This window comes from Hippichthys cyanospilos, chromosome 6 (genome assembly GCF_059441005.1).
Source record: "Hippichthys cyanospilos isolate Australia breed blue-spotted pipefish chromosome 6, RoL_Hcya_1.0, whole genome shotgun sequence".
Classification (NCBI taxonomy): Eukaryota; Metazoa; Chordata; class Actinopteri; order Syngnathiformes; family Syngnathidae; genus Hippichthys; species Hippichthys cyanospilos.
The window spans coordinates 6,012,897-6,033,431 of NC_142374.1; the positions used below are offsets into that span (position 1 = coordinate 6,012,897).

A 20,535-nucleotide genomic window follows, 5' to 3' on the forward strand; every position below is an offset into this window, starting at 1 on the left:
CCTTCACATCTAATAAATAAATGAAAACCCTACTCAACCCACTTGGCAGGTTTACTTCAAGCATGACATCTACTTTTGCTCCTATTTATATATTTTCTTATTCATATTGTCTGCACAAAATTGAATTATGCTAAGACAGTGCCGATAGAAAACGGTTATGTGCTTTTGCATCTCCTCTGGTCACACTATGACCTTATTAACAGGAGACGTGCAAAAATTTTGAAGTAACAGAGAAAAGTGGCCATATTCATTTGTATTACTGGGGGCGGAGTCACCGGCCGCACAATGTACAAGAGTGCGTCACATCCACTTGGGCGGGAGGAAGTGGGCTTATATCATTAAAGTACAAAAACTAACAAGGTAGTTCTGTCAAATGATACGATACAGCAATAATATTAAAAGTAATTTCCATACATTGTTTCCAAAGAAGTCTACCTTCTCCCGCCCAAGTCCGTGTTGACGCACTCTCGTTTGCTCATTCCGGGTGAACACAACGGTCTCATTGGATACCAAGCTGTCATTTAATGTACTTTTACAAGCTCTGATTGGCTATTTTTGTGGCACAAACGTAACGTGTGAGCAGAACTGAGCGCATGCAGAGGACGACTCGAGTGAACGAGAGCTCGATGTTGAGCGAATGCGATGTTGAGCGAGGGAGGGAGGAGTATCGCGAGCGAGAGCGAGATGTTGAGCGAGAGAGGGCTATCGCGAGCGAGCAAAAAGAAGTTTTGAGCGAGGAACTTCTTTTCAATATTTTTTTTCTGCCCTCAAAATCTATTTTCGCTCGCTCAGTTTTATTTACTATGCTCAATTTTTTTGTTGCTCGCTCACAAGTGTGGCACAAATATAACGCCATAGATATCCTGTCAGGCTTACCTTAGCAATGATGATCATTGGCTGAGGGATGCTGGACATCTTTCATCTATCCACACACAAAATTGTTGTATGACTCAAGTGATTCGTAAGTTTTCATATCTTTTCATGAGTATGCACTTACAGTGTTCACTAAATAATTGACGATATCAGGATACGTGATATTCGGCAAGTTTTCAGTCAATTGAAAAGTTGTCCTTCGCTTCGTACGGATCGATTCCGTTCATCAAACAAAGTTTTGACTTGTATTGCTCCAGGGACTGTTGATCTAAACCTTCTGCATACATTCTCTTTACAGAAGTAACGTTAGAGGTAGATGAGTCTGACATTTTCAATAATTGACGATGTAAACAAGTATAAGCTTGACCTACAAGATGGAGCCTACTCGTGAGATTGTGACGTCAGTGAATACTGTCTATTGTGATCAAGGGCTTTTTAAGTGCGGTCGGTTCAGGAGGACGACGCCGGGTTATTCCTTCGCCACTCTCAGAAAAGCCCCATGAAGCACCCAGCATTCTGTTCCCAAATTATTCTCCCTAAGTGTATTTTTGGTTTGTACTTTGTCTTTTTGGCTTTTTCCCTACATTGACTATTTCAGTTTTTACTTTGTGTTCCACTTGTCCTCCTGCTGACTCCGCTCGTTACCTTGCATCCTCTTGGATTCTAGATACTTTTGTCTCTCTTTGATTTGCACTTTGTGATTGTGTTTCTACTTTGGCCTTTTTGGATTTTTTTTTTGTTTCCACGCTTGTCATGTTCTTATTGTTCATAAACCTTTTTTCATACTGGAACTCTAATAGTGTGTCTGGTTAGCGTCATTAACCCACTCGTGTCCCGTGGTTATTCCTGACAACAAATTGTTGCAATCAATGAAAACGTCTGAATTATAGTTACTGAAAAGTATCAACAAGTTACAAAAACTCAAATTAGGTTACTGTATTTTCCACACTATAATGCACACCGGATTATAAAGCAAACACCTTCAATGAATGGCCTATTTAAAAAAAAAAAAATCACATATAAAGTGCACCAGATCATAAGGCGCACATAGAGTTGAAGCTACAGTACTGCCTGGGGTTTCATTATGCATCTACTAGATAGAGTTGCGTTATGCATCCACTAGATGATGCTGCACTAAAGGGAATGTATTAAAAACAATCAGCTAAATCATCATACTTTATTCATAGAATATAAACTTTATTAATACAATATTATATGCATTCTCACAACTGCCAAAATGAATAAACAGCTGTTTCATTTAAATACTATCTGAAGAATGGAAAAAATACCTCTTGATTACATTAAAAGACCGTTTAGATAAATGCTAAAACTAATAAAACATTTAAAAATATGATTATTATTAAATATTAAACTTAAATATTTTAATAAAATTGCAACCGAAAACCTTAAAATATATTGTTTTGTTGATTTAAAAATTGCTATTTGCGATTAGTATGGCGTTGTTGCATTTACAAACACCCAGATTATTTTGGAGGTGCAGTCAGGAAATCGCTGTGTGTTGTGACTTTTGTGGGGTGTCCCAAAGTCTTCTGGGCCAACGGGTAGGAAAGGCAAAACCGGTATACAGTGATCCCTCGTTTTTCGCGATCAATGGGGACAGGAATCCCCCCCCCCCCCCTCCCCCCGCGATAAGTAAAACCAGCGAAGTAGCACTTTTTTTATGTGAAAAGTGTTCATGCTATATATATGATTTAAGATAAATATTACTGCAGTACACATATTTACTTAAATCTTAAATGATTAATCCTTATACACTGTGCAGTAAATGAACTGTTACCCCTTTCCTTTGAAGTCTCGCGCATATTAGGCCCGGACGTTGAATTAAAGTCAAATCTGTACATGATCAAACATGATAACAATGGAGAGTTTACACTTGAAAAACCATATTATTTTAAAAGAAATCTAGGTAAGAGATTTCCAACGGTCTGGTGAACGTCTGCTCCATTGTGTCTCTGCCTTGACAACGACTATCTTTGCTATGTGTGCGTGTCATGACTGACACAGCACGGGAGTTGGGACGGGAGTAGATTACAACTCCACAGGAACGTGCAGTGTCAGTCATGAAACGCACACACATTGTAAACCTGTGATTTAAAAAAAATCCATACTATTGGTCACATGACACGTTTGGGAATCATGTTTGCAAATTTTTGATTAAAGTGTTAAACGCTTGCAATTCTTCACTATGCAATCCTAAATGTTAAACAAACTTGCCATTTTTGGGGTCTCGAGAAATGTCATGACTTATTTGGTGGAACTTGTTCACAGATGGACTTTTTCCAGTGTTTTATAAAAAAATATTTCCAGTATTTTCATATATATATATATATAGAGTGAAGTGTCTGGAGGAAACCTATGCAGGTACAGGGAGAGCATGCAAACTCTACACAGGGTTGCTGGAGCGAGCTGAAATTGAACTCGGGACTCGTGTGGCAGATGTCATAACCTCCCTTCCTCCGTAAGAAAAAAAAATTGTATGTAACTAAGTAGTGTGGATCCATTCAGAAATAATTTCCAATGTATGGGGGAAAACAGTGAATGTGAAAGTGTTTCCAAACTTTTGACAAGTAGTAACATCTAAGACCGTTTTTATATTAATGTTACAAAGGAAGTACATGCTATTCTTTTTATAAGTCGCAGACAGCTTCATCAAGCATGATGAAAAAGCCACATGTCTCTCTCGAACCATGGCTTGAAGACCCTTGGCATAGTTGAACCAAGTGGTTGCCTCGGGCGCCATCTGCTGTAGAGGTTGCCAAGTGGGCCGAAGTAGAGGAGTGCGTTAATGAACATACAATAGTACATAGAATGCTTGTTGCTTTTCATTTGGACATGACATCTAGTCAGCTACTAGGCTACATGTAACTTCTTTAACAATTTAAATATCATGTTAAGTACCCATACCTGTATTTTATGCAAAATGCATACATGCCAGAAACTTAAGTTCGTGTAATGTTAAAGTTGAATAATTTACAAAGCTAAGGTTAGGCGCCCGCATCGGTCTATGGCCGGCCCCGCATGTACCTGCACTTCTACCTCGAGTGTGAGCAGTGAGCAGAGCACTTAACCCACTTTCGTTGTACCTTTGTGCAGTTCTGATATTCGAGTAATGAGGAGGCACGAAAGCGCGTTGTACGTAAGTAGTGGCCTGTTGTTGAGAAGGACTGAGCGGAATTTGCTCAGAGGCCTGACAGCAGCAGTCTCCGCCCACTTGAGGTGGATGTGAAAAGCAGATCTCTGCCACACTGACATACAGGAAGAAGTTCAAAAAGCCTGACAGAAGACGCCACTTCTTGAAGACGTTCGCGTGAAATAACTCGTACACATCCTTTGCTTTACTCGAATGGGCCCGCTGATTAAGTGGAACATGAAGAGGGAGGGTTGATGATCGGGGCGAGCGCTGTAACGCGTGGATTACTTCATCGAAGACGTGCGGGCAATGGGGGAAACTGGACAAGTTTGAAGCAGATCATCACGTCTCCAAAATGTCAGAGCACAGATCAAGTTTCCTTCACATTGGGGACATCGTGTCTCTCTACGCGGAAGGCTCGGTCAACGGCTTCATCAGCACTTTGGGGTACGTCGCTCCTCACCCTAGCCCACCTCCTTCTAACTCCGCAATCTTGGCCGCAATCTGAGAGGGGGGACGGGGGGGTCCTTCTTTGCTAAAATCACGCAGATATGTAAATATGACACCACCGCCGCTACTCGTCCGATGCTTGACGCAAATGTAACCGGTATGCAAAGCAGAAAGACAAGTGCAAACGATTGCGGCCAACTTTCTTTTCCTTTCCCACTGAGGAGGAAGTGGCGTTACCAATGCCATGTGCATGCATGCTTCAAAATTCTACACTCAAGCGACACGGTGAGCGTCGGCATTCAACAACAATGCAGGGTGGAGATTTACCACTCATGACGACGTGTTTGTGACGTTTAAATAACTACAACAGTTATTTTTTTGCTTGTTTAACTGTATATGCAATCACTTACATTGATAAAACGTGAAAATGTAAATAACTTAGTTAAAACTTAGTGCAAACATGATGACTTTGTATATAGAGCAGTATAACATTTTTGCTTATCAACGCAGCTGTGTTATCCGACACTTTTTGAGTCAAGGTAAATCCCCCCCCCCCCCCCCCCCCCCCCCACACACACACACACACACACACACACACAATATCATGATACGCCACTGGACAAAAATGTGCCCAAAGTACAGCACGGTACTATCCTAAACTAATTTCATCTGTAATCCCGATCTCTTATTTTGTTCAATGAATACAACTTGTACTTTCTACCATCTACTGAAACAACATTTGAGTTATGCAGCACAGGTGTCACAATGTGGTTGGTGCCTGTTGGGTTGGTGCCAGGTTACCCCCAAGGAAGACTTCATTTGTTCACAGGATTAACACAGACACAACAAATCAAAGTTGAAATTCAATATTGGACATTTGTCTTCAAAGTAACCATACTACAGGATGTAATAAGTCCAAAGACACCTTTACTCTGTTGGCCAATGTCAGTTGTTCTGTTCCACTTAACCTAAGTCTCTTCATGATCAAGCAATCGTATCTTCTATTTATTTGACCTTTGCTTTCAGTATATAAGTATAATTAACCAGCAGTATTTTATCATTTGTTACTTGGCTTAATCATGGGTTAGCATCATGGTACTCACCAGTGATTGGAAAATTGTGGTTTCCTTTGACAGTTGCAGAAGCGATGATTTGAAAATGTTTCTTTGATTAAAAGATATTCATTTAGCAAGTTGCATGGACGCACATGCAATTAAATTTTTTTTTGATGCAATAGTGTCTGTATGTGCGGTGTTAATAAACATGGAAAGAGTTTTTATTCCACCATCCCTGGTAGTACTCCTGAAAAGGCACAGACAAAAAGGCAAATGAACACCTCTCGGCAGATGTATTTTCCCAATGATTTATTTCTCCACTCCCAGGTAGACATTATTCACATTACATTCAATGTTTTCTGATGCAATAGTGTCTGCATGTGTGGTGTTAATAAACATACAGTGTGCCACCATCAATTTGTTTGGCTGTAATATAGTCAAGCCTGAATTAAACGCGCTCAAGCTGCTTTGTGGCATATGAATCCGGCATAACAAGCATGAAAACCGGGTGAGGACTAAACGCCCCACCCTCTGATTTTCAAGCTTGGGATTTTTTGGGACTCTTTTCTCCTTGACACAGTTTCTAAAACCACCATTGTTTTTCAATTATTGTCACGTTTGTTCTAGGTATGTGCTGTGTTTATTTCTGCAGTCAGTCCGGAGCAGGAACCATATTGCTAATTTAGCTCTTTAAATAATTGGGAAACTTTCCTCTAAACTATTTAAGATGAGAATACAGAGTTTCACGGAAAAGGCTTGTAAAATTGTGTAAACTGAGATGCAAATGCAAAGCGCAGTAAACGATGCCAGTCAATAGAAAAGTGTCCATGATGTGATTGTTTCACTAAGCAGTAAAACAACTCCTGTATTTGCTTCTTAATAAACGCTTTAAACCCTTTGAGAGAGCAGCTTGAGGCAAAGAGCCCAACCCCTGTGAGCACACTTTTAAGGTGATCTGGGCGTAGGGCCTTTGTTTGCACTGGTTAACATGAAATCTCTTCACCCTTTACGCCTTTATATTCCAAACAGCAAGAGGCCGGAAGACTTTAGGGGTCATTGCAAGTTTACTTGGGCCGTTCAGATTCATCCCAGCATTTATCATCCTTGATCTTGTTCTCTAATTTGCTGCTATGTGACAATGTGCTTGTGTGATAACTGGCTAAAAAAGTCTATAAGGTGAAACTTCTACGCTCAAGCAAAATCCAGGGGACGAGAGCAATGTTTGAAATGGTGTAATTAAAAATATACATGAATTAGCCGTTGTTAATAAACCACAAACATTACAATAGTCCTTCTGAAACTGACTTACGTATACTGAATGACAATTGTGACAGCGATTCATAGTAGTCCCTCACGTGTCTCCGTAATGTCACAGTTGTTGTGTTAAACAAGTCAACCCGAGTTAAAATATGGAAGCAAACCTCACAATAATTTGCTTAAATGTAAGTCCACTAACATAATTGTTGGCTGATGTTGTTTTGTTCCTTGTTTGTCTTTAAAGCAACTCAAGTTTTTTTTTTCTTTTTAGAATTTCATAGATGTACTGAGGTAATTTTTTGATGTTCCTGTATAAGGTGAACCATCGTGTGATGTCATGATTGGCTCTAATTCAAATTCTATCAATTTGTGCATGTTTTGGATGCAAACGTTTTCAAAATGTTATAGTCTAAAGTGAATGAAATCAAACGTTTTTTTTTTTTTTTTTTTTTTTATTGAGTGGTCCCAGTATTGGCCTTTTGGCTGCATAACCTATGTTCACGGTCTTCGAAGTGTGTATGTCATTACTGCTTGGCTCAACCCACAGGTTGAAGCATGCAGCAACAGGCAATCGTTGTATAAAAAGTCCTTCCCATGTAATGTGTTTCTTCTCCCACCTTCCTTTTCCTTGACACGCTCACTTTTCTATCTTGTTGTTTCAGCATGTTAAACACCATCACTGGGGCTATAATTAGCTCCCGTGTGTCCAGTGTGGTTGCTTTATCTGTGGTTCATGGTTAACTCAGTTACAGAACAAACCGGACGCACAGAGTGTGATCATCAAAACTCCTCCTCTGTATTACAGTTTTCCTCCCTGTGAATTTGAGTATCTTATTTTGTCATCTCTTTTTGTACTTCATTGATCTGTCTGCTGTTTTCTATTGTTGTTCCTCTCAATCGCATAATAATTGGGACATTTTAGAAAATATAACCCAGGCTTTGAATTAAAAGTGATGAAGTACAATGGGATGAATAAGAAAGGGCATGGGCTTATTTAAGGAAGTTACCAGCATTTCATGAATAGGGTGAATTGTGCATTGCATTACAGCAGAATGAATCGGTTGCTTGTTCGTGTCAGCCTTTGTATACTGGTATTGAATTACATGCATTTTGCCTAGAAATACAGCCACTAGCAGTGTAGCAGTGTAATGTGGCAATAAAACTGTCAACACCCCCTGACCACAACTTCATAACATAATGACCACTGACACAAGTAGCAAACGGCATAATAATCCACTGTTAGGAATTCAGTCAATTGTGCGGAATGAATTATTGATTAATCATGGGCTACATAGCTGCAACCAGCAGAGATGCTATTTCAGTATCAACTTGAATGCAGTGAAAAGAAGCGCATAAGATGAGATACTGTACATCTAAGCAGATCTCTGCCATTTCTCAACCTGTCCAGTTTGCATTATTTACATTTACACTGCATATTGTCCTTATTGATCAAGGAAATCTGGTCAAATGCCCCTCCCTAATTATGGTGCATGAGTTGCATCTTCTAGGGCTATTGTTCGGATGACCAGAGAGCAATGCTCATTTTAACTCTGAAAACTGATGGGTCCACAGGACTGGCAATACTAAAAAAAAAAAAAAAAAAAAAAAAAAAGCGTCCTGACAGAAATGTTTGGAGTCCCAAAAATTGCGCAGTAAAAAGGACAAAATAAGTCTAGGTTCAAACTGCATTTACAAGACGCGAGTACAGATGTTAACAAATGTCACAGAAAAATGTATTAAAATGGAACAAATATACATGGGGGATCCGTTATCATATATCGCAACCATTGATACAACACTCCATTTTGGTAGAAAAGTCATTTTTTTACTTTGAGTGTTTTACTTTGAGAGAGGTAATAAACATAAAGACCATACAATCTTGTTCTTTAGACTATTGTGGGTTTATATGTTCAATGCATCAAATTGTGTGGTGGTTTAAAAATCTATACTTTTTTAGTTGCCTGCATAAGAATGACCAAATACTAATATTATGTATTATGTACTAATATTATGTATTTTATTTATTTTAACATACTTTACAATTAATGCCCCTTTGACTATTGACTCAACTCTTCTGCTGGATTTCATTTGTGCAGTAGTAGCTACCGTTGTAGCCAAATAAGTGAAAGGCAACCATGGAAATGGTAACATTTGTAATCAACACTCGACAGTTTCCTTTTGTGGCAACATGCTATTGTCGCTCCTTTTAGTAGCCCTCAATGCCTTCATCTTGACTCAGAAGACCAAGAACTATGCACCCACAATGACAGAGAGCAGACAGAGAGCAAAACGACATCGCTATCGTAGCTTGTGTACAACATCAGCTACAAGGATGCCGGTAACATGTCGAGATGTTGATTGCTCCACTATTGCTCTTTTCTGCAGCCTTGTCGATGACAGGTGCGTAGTCCAGCCAGATGCGGGAGACTTGGCAAACCCTCCCAAAAAGTTCAGAGGTATGTGTCCCACACACGCACACAGAAACTAATCAAGGCCAAACAAGTGGCTCGTTGATTGCTTTTCATGTCACACGCGGCTGCAGTGATGTTTTGTTAATTGTGTTTAAGTGACTCTGCTGGCCTCTGCTTGGTAAATAAACATTGCCTCCAACTAAAGTGCGCTTTTTCCATAGTGAGAGTTTGACTCATGGAGGTAATGCCGGCATGCCTTTCTGCTTTGTTGGTCTTCTTTGCAGATTGCCTCTTCAAGGTGTGCCCCATGAACAGGTACTCCGCCCAGAAGCAATTCTGGAAGGCGAAACAAGGAAAACAAGGAAACAACAATACACAAGCGGACTTATTCAAGAAGTTGCAGGTTTACACAGCCCTCATCATCATGCATGCGGTAATATCTTATATGTATGCCCAATATCAAACTGTGTAACTGTTTTTGCTTCCCAGCATGCGGCAGAGCTTGAGCAGAAGCAGAATGAGTCAGAAAATAAGAAGCTCCTTGGAGAAGTTGTTAAATACAGTAATGTTGTTCAGGTACAGCAACTCTGTAAACACTTGTGGTGTCAGGTTGTCCTTCTTCCATAGCCTGCTTTTGTTTGTTCTGGTTACCAGGGCTTGTCAGCATTGTTGCAATAGCCTCCAGTAGTCATTCATCACATATGCAATTAAATTGCTTTGATTTAATCAGGCAGGTTGTGCCTTAACAGTTTTTCCAAGGAAGTAATGTCCACTCTTATAGCTTGTGAACATGCTCAATTCTTGGCTCTCAGCTCCTGCACATCAAGAGTAACAAGTTCTTGACAGTGAACAAGCGTCTTCCTGCTCTGCTGGAAAAAAACGCCATGCGAGTTTCCCTGGACCCAGCTGGGAACGAGGGTTCCTGGTTCTACATTCAGCCTTTCTGGAAGCTGCGCAGTGAAGGCGACAACGTAAGTACTCGTCTGCTTGCCCTCGGCCTTTCTTCGGAAACGCTTGCAGTACACCGAAATTGAAAATCCTCCTTCTGGATTGTTTGTCCAATTCCAGTAACTTTTCTGATTTTTGTCCCTCTTCTCTGGCTTTAGCATCCTATCGATTAAAGGTATTGCTCTTGATTATGCATGGCCATTGCTCATTAGTGGTTCAGATTGAGAAGCATGGTTAGACAGGCTTCCTTCTCATCTAGTGCGTATTATGTCACTAGTTATGCGTCGCTTTGTTGTGAATACTCCACTGGAGCACTGGAAATTGTGTATAAAATAACTGCACATAAAACATAGTATGCTTGAGAGTAGATAGCATGGCATTTCGATGGCCCGAATTAAAAAACAATGCCACACAGAATTAAATGATTTGCCAATCTTCCCGCTCTGCTTTATAAATGGTAGTTTTGACTGAAGTTTTTGCACATTGCAGCTGGGATAGGCTGCAGTTCCTTGCGACCCCAAATAGGATCACAGATGGGTGGACAAATGCAATGATGTGGCTACTGAAAAATTTCTACGTGACAAGATTTTTAAAATTGAAATTGTTTCAAAATGCAAAGTGTGATTGGCAAGGGTGCTTCAAACTTGGTACAACCTAGAATTTTCAAAATTGGAAGACACATTCTGGAGAAATTGAAAAACATGACTTAACTAGATGAGATACTGCTATTGGGAAAAGCAGTGTAGGCAACTGAATCAGTCGTGTACCAAATCAGACTAAAAAAAAAAAAAATTCTTATAGGGCAAGGGTGTGCAAATCCAGTCCTCGAGGGCCGGTATCCTTTATGTATTTCCAGGTTTCTTTCCTCGACACACCTGATTTAAAAAATCGGAATTGTAATTAGACTTCTGTTGAATTAGCTGATGAGCTGCTCATTTGAATCAGGCGCGTTGGGAAAGAAACTTGGAAAACATGCAGGATATCGGCCCTCAAGGACCAAGTTCAGACACCCCTCTTGTCAATCAATCAATCAAATTTTATTTATATAGCCCTAAATCACCGAAGTCTCAAAGGGCTTCACAGAATGAAAAGAGGTCGTACAGAGACATCTTTTCAGTATAGGGTACACAACAGCATCCCCTGTCAAAGCTCCCAGAAGGGGAAGGAAAAACTCAAAAACCCCAAATTAGGGGAAAATCAGAAACCTCCAGAAGGGACCACAGGTGGGAGGAGCCCCCTTCCAGGCCCACAGGTTGAAGTGGATGCTGCATGTACCAGACACAGAAACAACATAAATTACAGAAAACATAATGTGCTATATAGTGCAGTGATGTCTTGAGACATTCTTGTAGGGCATTTACCGGAATATGGTCAAAAATCCACGAAGATAGCAGCCACTCGTCACATTGCTACTAAATAAAAGTTAATACTTTGAACAAATTCTTATCGATTCAAACATAGGATACTGTCATAGAACTTGTGACAATAGAATGAAGCTTAAAATACTAGGCTTGTCAAAATAACAGGTTACTTAAATGGTTATTTATTCACGTCAATCTAATTTTTAATGTCTAATACAGTGGGCCCCCGGTTTAAGAGATTTATCCGTTCCGTGGTTGGGATTGTAACGCGAATTCACCGTATGGCGGGCAATCCAAACCTATGTTAATTACCTAATGCATGTAAAACCATCAAAATTGTATATACATATTAAAAATTGGTATCAAAATAGTATAGTAAGCGCTATTTATATGTAATATACTTGTATACAATCAGAAATAATACATCATAAATACATCAATCCTCATATATAAAAAATATATAAAGGGATTATTTACTTTTGAGCAATGAGCTTGTTATGGCCATATTCCCTCGTGAGGGTAGCCTAGACTAGGCTAGCTTAGCCTCCGTATTTCTTGATTATCTCCAGCATCGTTTTCATATAAATCATCTTACTTCTCTTGAACATCACTAGCAATCTTGGGACCCATGGTTAACCAAATTAAGTTTGAAATAAGCACTAAAATGCACAATAAATACAATATTGAAAGCACTATCACACGAGATAAAGGCAGAGAAACAGCTCAAGTTTAGCCTACCACATAAATGCAAAGCACCTTGCTGAGTCTGCAGTCACTGCTAACAATTGCAACAAAGACCCAAACACACACACGCCGCGTTTGAGCAAGTCTAACAACAGACAGGATGGTCGATGTATTATTTTAATGTTATATTGTACTGTAGTTATATGGTGACGGACAAAAAGGAATAGCATCGTTGGTTGGTTGGCTTGGTTTAAATGAAAGGTTGCAGCCAGCACTTGGGACTAGTCTCAAATCCAACAGGCGAGAATTGTTTACAACTGCTTCCGTTAAAGTCTGTTGAAGAAAAGAAATGACTTTTTGGTGACTTTTTTGACGTATATTAATCTTTTCATCTGCCACAATAATGCAAAAGATCGAGAATGAAAAAACATTACTTCGATCAATTACTACCATACCTCAATTAATCTCTTTTTTTAACATCTTGACAGCCCTATAAAACATTGTTGGTTACAGTATGGCCAATAACATTATAAATGTACAAAAATATTCAGGATTTTCTAATCCACAGACCCACAATCTTTAATATGGTTGATGTATTGTTCTGATTATGTTTATAGCTATCCTTTGTTATCCTAGATTGAATCCCAAACATATTGTATACTGTATGTAGTAAATGGAGGAGGAATTGCGGTTCATTTACTCTTTATTTTATTGTGTAGTGCTGGAGAGCATGGTGTGTGAGATTTTTGTATGCTGCACTCATGTCCAACTCACTGTTGCAGAGACTTCCGCTTACATACTGTACTGACATCCTATTTGCAGTGAGCATGTCTTCAGTTCACACAACCCCTCAAAAATGGGATGAAGGATGTTTGTCGCCCTTTGCATGGACAGACTTTGGCCTTCATTTACATTTGGATGTTGCGAACTCATTTTCTCTGGGAGAAAAAAATGTCTCAAACTTGATTTGAAGGTGGTGGTTGGAGATAAGGTGGTGCTGATGCCAGTGAATGCAGGGCAGCCTCTTCATGCCAGTAATATTGAGCTGCTAGACAACCCTAGCTGCAAAGAGGTGGGACCACTAACGCATGAAGTTTGTCTATTTCGCTGGTTTACATGCCCACCCTCACATCATGTTGCAGGTTAATGCCGTCAGCTGCAACACGAGCTGGAAGGTCACGCTGTTCATGAAGTTTAGTGACTACAAAGAAGATATCCTGAAAGGGGTTTGTTCCATTCCTGACATTTGTGTGTCGTTTTAATTAAACTGTTGGAAATTGTGGGGTAATAGTGTGCTCTGTCATGTTTGTGTACCTTCTCTAAGGGAGATGTGGTTAGGCTCTTCCACGCAGAGCAGGAGAAGTTTCTGACCTGTGACGACTACAAGAAACAGCAGCATGTCTTCCTCCGTACCACACTGCGACAGTCTGCCACCTCTGCCACCAGCTCCAAGGCTCTATGGGAGGTTGAGGTAAAACAAGGAAAGATTAACACCTTTTTTTTTGGTTTTTGCTAACATGTTGCAGTATTCCTCTGACTTGTGTGGCCAGCTTGTAATTTTAGTTGGAAGGGAAATGCTTTTGATGCCCTACTTAAAAAAAAAAAAAAAAAAAAAAAGCTTCAATTTGTTCTTTACCACACCTCATTTATTTATTTATTTTTTAAATTCTGTCTTTAGTTGTGACATTTTCTGTCTTGGTTCACTTCTTTACCCCTGATCCTTTTTAGGAACCACTGTATTGATCAGAGAGTGGCACAGTGGATGACTAGTTAGTGTGTCTGCCTCACAGTGGAGAGGCACTAGGTTTGATTCCAGCTTGCTCTGGCTTTCCTGTGTGGAGTTTGCATTTTCTACTTGTGCCCGCGTGGGTCTTCTCCTCCCGCATTCCCAAAACATGCTTAGTAGGAGTATTGGACACTCCAAATTGCCCTTAGGTGTAATTGTGAGTGTGAATGTTTGTTTGTCTCTGTGTGACCTGCGATTGACTGGCAACTAGTTCAGGGTGTACCCTTGCCTACTGCCCAGACGGCTGGGTTGGGCACCAGCAAGCCAGTGACACTAATGAGAATAAGCCGCTCTAGTAAATGGATGGATGAAATTCTTCGGGCTGACATCGCGCCCCAATTAACGTAATTCACTATGAGGAAAAATATGATTTGTCTGTGCATTTCAGCATGTTCATTTACAGTATTTCCTCCGTTTTGATTTTATACCTGTCTCCTCTTCCCAGGTTGTTCACTATGACCCCTGTAGAGGCGGGGCTGGTCAATGGAACAGTTTGTTTCGCTTCAAGCACCTTGCCACTGGCAATTACCTCGCAGCTGAGGTGAGGCGTTTTCAACATAGTTTTTTTTTTTTTTTTAGAATATACTAAAGGAATTACCCGAACTAATTACTACTACTTACATACTATTTATTTCTAATAATACAATCATATAAGATTAATCAGCTATCTTTTATCTATTTTTGAGTGTTTTATCTATTTTTGAACGTGCACTCACTTTTTTTAGACTGTACCTGTGAGGAAAAAGTACGATACTGTCCTGTAGGTGGCAGTGTTTCCTAAGATGCAGCCGGCATCAGGTCTTGACTGCAGTTTTGAATGGTTGATGAATTTACTGTCCAAGTTATGACGAAAAGAGTCTTTCCTTCAAGTCACTTTCGTTTTTTTTTTTCCCCTGCAGGAAAATCCTGAATTCAAAGTCAAAACATTGGAACCAATAGGAGAGGTGAGTTTGTTTCATGATGCCATTGAGGTCTATACCAGTACTCTACTTTGTACCAGCACGTATCATCAACTACTACTGTTGGTAAATTTATGGATAAGGTGGGCTGCTTGATAGATATGTTACACCATAAGATGAGTTGGCGCATAAACGGATGTGTCATGGGAAGGATTTGTTTTCCTTAACACCGGGTCCCCCTCTGTCTTGTTATGTAATTTTGCAAACGCTTTAGACTCACAACTTACTAAATGCACACACACACACACACACACACACACACACACGCACATGCAGGGAAGCATGCACACATGCCTACTCCTATTCTATATCTAGATTCTTAAGCTCCTAGTTACCTTGCACATTTGTATTCAGGCACTGAGCACACACACAAACTGTCTCACCCTCACACACTTTCTTATGCCCACGCTGAATTTCAGACACACAGGGGGCTCCTTACATAACGTCTGGATGTGTGTGAGGGGGTGTTGTGGGGGGGTCTGCGAAATGGGTGGGGAGGGCAGAAGACGTGCTGTCTGCTTCGCTCCGCTCGTCTGTGTTAAGCTGCCGGGGTGAGTCACCAGTGGACTGGGGGAAGCGGGGATGGGAGGGGGCTTGGTGTATCGAGGCTGAGGTGTGAAGACACCTCTCGGGAGCGTCCCATTGACATGCAAAGAGCAGCGTAGGTGGAATCAACTCATTAACTTCTCCATCTCTATCACACTAATTCTGCAGTATCAGCCACTTTCCATATCCTTTACCTTCCTATATTAATGGCCTGAAGACAGTTTTTCATTTTTTTTCTATGCATAGAAAAACTGCTCAGAGGTATTCTAGAATGTGCATCACACCAATAGGTTATTTGGCTACATAACGGACACCTATGGGACAGCTCGGTGAACAAATTATTCATGTTGACTCGATGGTGTTGACATAAGGCCGGTTGTTATCCTGCACCCACTGCATGGTACCCCACAGCAAGCATTCCAAATTTCCACTTAAGTCACATTTCCGAAATTAATTGAAATTGATGTCCATGTGAAGTTCCTAGAAAAGCAACCTTTCAAACCTTTCGCAACCATAGACACGATCGCTTTTTCAAGACTGAGAATGCAGCTTCTGTACCGAAAAACAGTTCAGCCAGGGTCAAACAGGTGTTTTATTTTTTTAAGAATATGCCAAAACAAAATTACTTTCATAAAAAATGTATGATGACACATCAGTAAATTATAAAATCATTCTGGTCAGTTATGATTTTATGTATAAATGTAAGTGTCCCCTTTTGACTTGAAAATCAATTCCGCACGTAATTTCTAGAATTGTACACTACTTAACGCTTGACAAAAATGTCCTTAGAATTTGCTTAAACGTATACTAAAGTTATTTATTTATTAGCAGTATTCAGTTAATAATTTATCTACAACTAATTAGATAACTACATTATTTTTCATATCCAAGACCTTTGAAAATACCTTTTTTTCACATGCTGTCAACAGAAAATGGCATCATATGCTCTCAGGGTCAAAGTTTAGGTAACAGCCCATCACTGCTCAGCTTGTGAACGTCTGTTTATTAGACCCAGCAAACAGATGAGCCATGATTGCTAGTTATCTCAGCTTTGAGCACATGGGATGTCATTTCCAGACAGCAGTAGGAGAATGTGTTTTTAACCACATTGACCGTACATGAAAAATATGGATGAAATAAACAAAGATATGTTGAAGTAACATATAACATACAGTATTTTATTTCTGTATTTGAATCATGTGCAATTAATCTACATCACATGAGTACTTTTCTCCGTTAGATAACAATACACAAAGAGCAAATATTGCCTGACAGTTATATAAACCAATATTTCTGCCCCCTGGGTGTTTGTGTTTATTGTGGCAGAATGAGACGGACTCCGTATATTGCAAGAGAAAGCAACAAGCAGCAGACAAGATTGCTTTTACACTGGTTTCTGTCAAACATGGCAATGACATTGCCTCCCTGTTTGAGTTGGATGCCACCACGCTGCAGCGGGCTGACTGTCTGGTGCCTAGGTCAGTATCTTACAAGCGATTTCCAATTAGATCATATTCAGGAAGGGAAATTGGCTCACTTTATAATACAGTAATCCCTCGTTTTTCGCCCCCCGCCCCTTGTGGGATTTGTGTAATGTCCAAATTAATTAATGGTGCTTGCTAGTTAAGTTTGTCCAAATAAGAATAATTAAGTGATAACGCAAAGGATAGACCCCATATGACAATAGATTTGATTTTTTTCAGTTACTGATCTCCGTTGGAGTTAGCACACCAAGTAGCAATTTTTCATCCAGCTGGTAATTTTACAACTTACTGGGTGGGCTTCTGTACATGCCTTTTAATTAAAAAACGGAATCAACAACGCTCAGTATTGTAGAAACGATCAACGTTTTTAAAGGAGGTGCACACAGCGCATGTATGCAGGATATAGCCTAAACTGCCTGATGTTTGTCCTAAATATGGTTTTGCTAAATCTGAATTATGAAGCAAGATGTTTTCCACTTCCATTTAAGGATCCATAAATATACAGTTAATCGTTTTCCTCATTTTTTCCATTGGAACTTTAAGAATTTCAGGATTTTTTTTTCCAAAGCCTAGATGTGAGACGTCCCCTTCTGAAATGTTTTGCAGAAACTCTTATGTGAGGTTGAGGCACCTGTGCACCAACACATGGGTGACCAGCACCAATGTACCCATTGATGCAGAAGAGGAGCGCCCAGTCATGCTCAAGGTTTCCCTACCTGTCCTCACACAGGCAATTTCTGTGAACTGACCCCAGACAAATTACTTTGGCATGCCCTGTGGTTGTTGCAATAGATTGGCACCTGTTCCACGAAAGAGGATAAGGAGGCATTTGCTATTGTATCAGTTCCTTTATCGGAGGTCAGAGATTTGGATTATGCCAACGATGCCAGCAAAGTCCTGGAGGCCACTGTGAGGAAGCTTCAACATGGAAACATTGCTCAGAATGAGAGGAGGTAAAGTCAAGTAGGTCGACAAAATTGTGTTGTGAGAGTTCTTTTTTTATTTTGTCCCCTAAAATTGTTCTCAGGTTCGTGACCAAGTTACTGGAAGACCTGGTATTCTTTGTGTGCGTGGTTCCAAACAATGGCCAGGAAGTTCTGTCCGTGGTGACTTCCACTCCCAACCGAGAGAGGCAGAAACTGATGAGAGAGCAGAACATCCTCGCCCAGGTTAGCACGTAAATACGTAAATTAATCTAAACAACCTTGCATGTCAATTTAGTATGTTGATGTTCTAATAACTAATTCAGCGAGGTGTTTGTTTCTCAGATCTTTGGTATCCTCAAGGCCCCATTTACAGACCAGGGTGATGGTCCCATGTTGAAGTTGGAGGATTTGGGAGACCAGCGCTATTCCCACTTTAAGTATATGCTGAGACTCTGCTACAGAGTGCTGCGGCACTCCCAGCAGGACTATCGCAAAAACCAGGCACGTCTTAATGGAGCTTTTGTTGAGTTCAGGCACACAGGTATTCAAGGTTATCTAAGGATGCCTGGAGACTTTGTCAGTGTTCTGCCAGATTGTCTGCTGCGGGAATCTTTTGCCGGGATCAGTGGTTGTTGTACATATGCCACCAATTATATCACTGATCTCTCACATCAGTCTTGTAATCGATTTAAACAGGGAAATAAATTGTTTTGTTTAATGACAGTAAACTCAATTATTTCAATTGAGGTGAAATGTTGTTTTCAAAATGAGAATAGAGGATATTACAAAATATTTTGCCATTCCCCATAGACAAATCAGGCTGCGCTTGTATTTCATTTATCTATTTACTGTCAAAAACCAGCAATAAATTAAGTGGTTTTCTGCAAGTTTAGTCATATGTTATGGCAATACAGTGGACAAAAAAAAAGTCCCATGGCTAATTAGGTGACCATCAGACATATATAAGGATGGATGTGTTTTTCGTACATTTTTTTAAATCAGCCAATCCCAATTACTACCTCTTTTGTATTCTGTAGGAATATATAGCAACAAAGTTCTCAATCATGCAGTCTCAAATTGGGTATGAGATCCTGGCTGAGGACACCATCACTGCTCTGCTGCACAACAACCGCAAACTGCTGGAAAAGCACATCACAGCCCGAGAGATTGAGACATTTGTCAGCCTTCTCAGAAGGAATAGAGAACCTAGGTAATGCACTGCCACCTCTCACACCTCATCAAAAACTGCAAAAATGGATGAAGCACTTTGTTTTTCACCTGCTGTATACATTTCAATCTATGTTGTTGCAAAGTGTTGACTTGTTTCTATACTAAGTATGGCAGACAAGTGTGTGTATTGCCTACCTTAATTGTTGAGAGGTGTGTCCTTCTCGATAAACTAGAATGGGTCCTCTGTTTTTCCCGTGTATATTACGCTCGTTTTTTTGTAACTTGTGGTCACATTGAAAACAGACAAAAGCTAAAACAATTGCTCACTTAGTCCTGTGAGATTTGCTAAAATCCTGTAACACACACACAGAAGTCTTGCCTGAATGTGGGTTTGTAGACTGCCTTCGGGGCATATATTTGCAGAAAACTGAATTGGTGAATTTCGGAAGTGTATGACCTGAAGAGCATTTGTCCTTAGGGCTTTCATTCTACTGTTTTTGCTTATTTTTTTTCTTCATTTTCTCACTGTTACATTGTGTGTTCTGTTCTCGCAGGTTCCTGGATTATCTCTCAGACCTGTGTGTGTCCAATAAGACCGCTATCCCTGTCACACAGGAGCTAATTTGCAAATTTATGCTCAACCCTGCCAATGCAGATATACTTATTCAGACAAAGTGAGTGACCCCCTGCTCTAATATTTGACGGAAACCATCCTTGTGAATGTCATATTTTGCTTGTGTAAATATGTACAGTGAATATGTACATATTGAATATGAACACATGACACATGAATATGTTTAGAAAATGCCTTCAAATTCAAATGATCTCAAACGCAACAAGAGGTCAAGAAATTCAAGCCATTAACTGTTGACAATGCACAGCTGTGAAATGAAAGTCATTTCAGGTCATGAGGCATCAATCACATCAAGATCAAGATGTGTAAAAAAAAATCCATACTATGAAATATATATCCCATTTTTTTTGTTCAATAGTCCTATCAATATTTCTTCATCAGATCGATGACTTATGGTTTCATCTACAATTCATGAAGTTATTTAAATAATAGAAATATGTAATACTTAGTGGATGTTTCCACTAAGTATGCAATACCTCTATTTACACAGACGCATGTGTAAAAAAACAAAAAACAAAAAAAAAACTCAGTTTTTTTTGCTTCCACCCAGCTTTCGCCACAAATAAAGCAGCCTAAATCCAGCGTGTTTTTATAACCACTACACTCTGTTCCACTCTTCCATCCAGTCTAATTCCTAACACCGAGACCCACCTGGAGTCCTCTTTGATGCAGGAGGATGGGGAAGAGGAAGAGGTTTGGCTCTACTGGATTGACAACCACAAGGAGCCTCATGGCAAATCCATTCGCCATTTGGCCCAGGATGCTAAAGGCAACCATAAGATGGATGTCGATATCATCACTTACTACAGGTGGCCTTATTGCTGTTACTTCCTAATGAGC

At 40.0% G+C, this 20,535-nt stretch overlaps 1 protein-coding gene across 1 annotated transcript in view; it reads left to right on the forward strand.

Moving 5' to 3' along the window:
* Positions 1-4,145: 4,145 nt before the first annotated feature.
* itpr2 (inositol 1,4,5-trisphosphate receptor, type 2) overlaps positions 4,146-20,535 on the forward strand; it is a 64,701-nt gene continuing 48,311 nt past the window's right edge. Inside the window, exons 1-18 of the mRNA XM_088416706.1 lie at positions 4,146-4,471; positions 9,172-9,242; positions 9,482-9,600; positions 9,687-9,773; positions 10,010-10,168; positions 13,164-13,262; positions 13,333-13,416; positions 13,515-13,661; positions 14,422-14,517; positions 14,876-14,920; positions 16,808-16,959; positions 17,572-17,671; positions 17,758-17,918; positions 17,993-18,134; positions 18,234-18,392; positions 18,929-19,101; positions 19,616-19,735; positions 20,322-20,504. Coding sequence (XP_088272832.1) covers positions 4,380-4,471; positions 9,172-9,242; positions 9,482-9,600; positions 9,687-9,773; positions 10,010-10,168; positions 13,164-13,262; positions 13,333-13,416; positions 13,515-13,661; positions 14,422-14,517; positions 14,876-14,920; positions 16,808-16,959; positions 17,572-17,671; positions 17,758-17,918; positions 17,993-18,134; positions 18,234-18,392; positions 18,929-19,101; positions 19,616-19,735; positions 20,322-20,504 — 2,189 coding nt within the window. The 5' untranslated portion in view covers positions 4,146-4,379. The remainder of the gene's footprint in view (positions 4,472-9,171; positions 9,243-9,481; positions 9,601-9,686; positions 9,774-10,009; positions 10,169-13,163; positions 13,263-13,332; positions 13,417-13,514; positions 13,662-14,421; positions 14,518-14,875; positions 14,921-16,807; positions 16,960-17,571; positions 17,672-17,757; positions 17,919-17,992; positions 18,135-18,233; positions 18,393-18,928; positions 19,102-19,615; positions 19,736-20,321; positions 20,505-20,535) is intronic.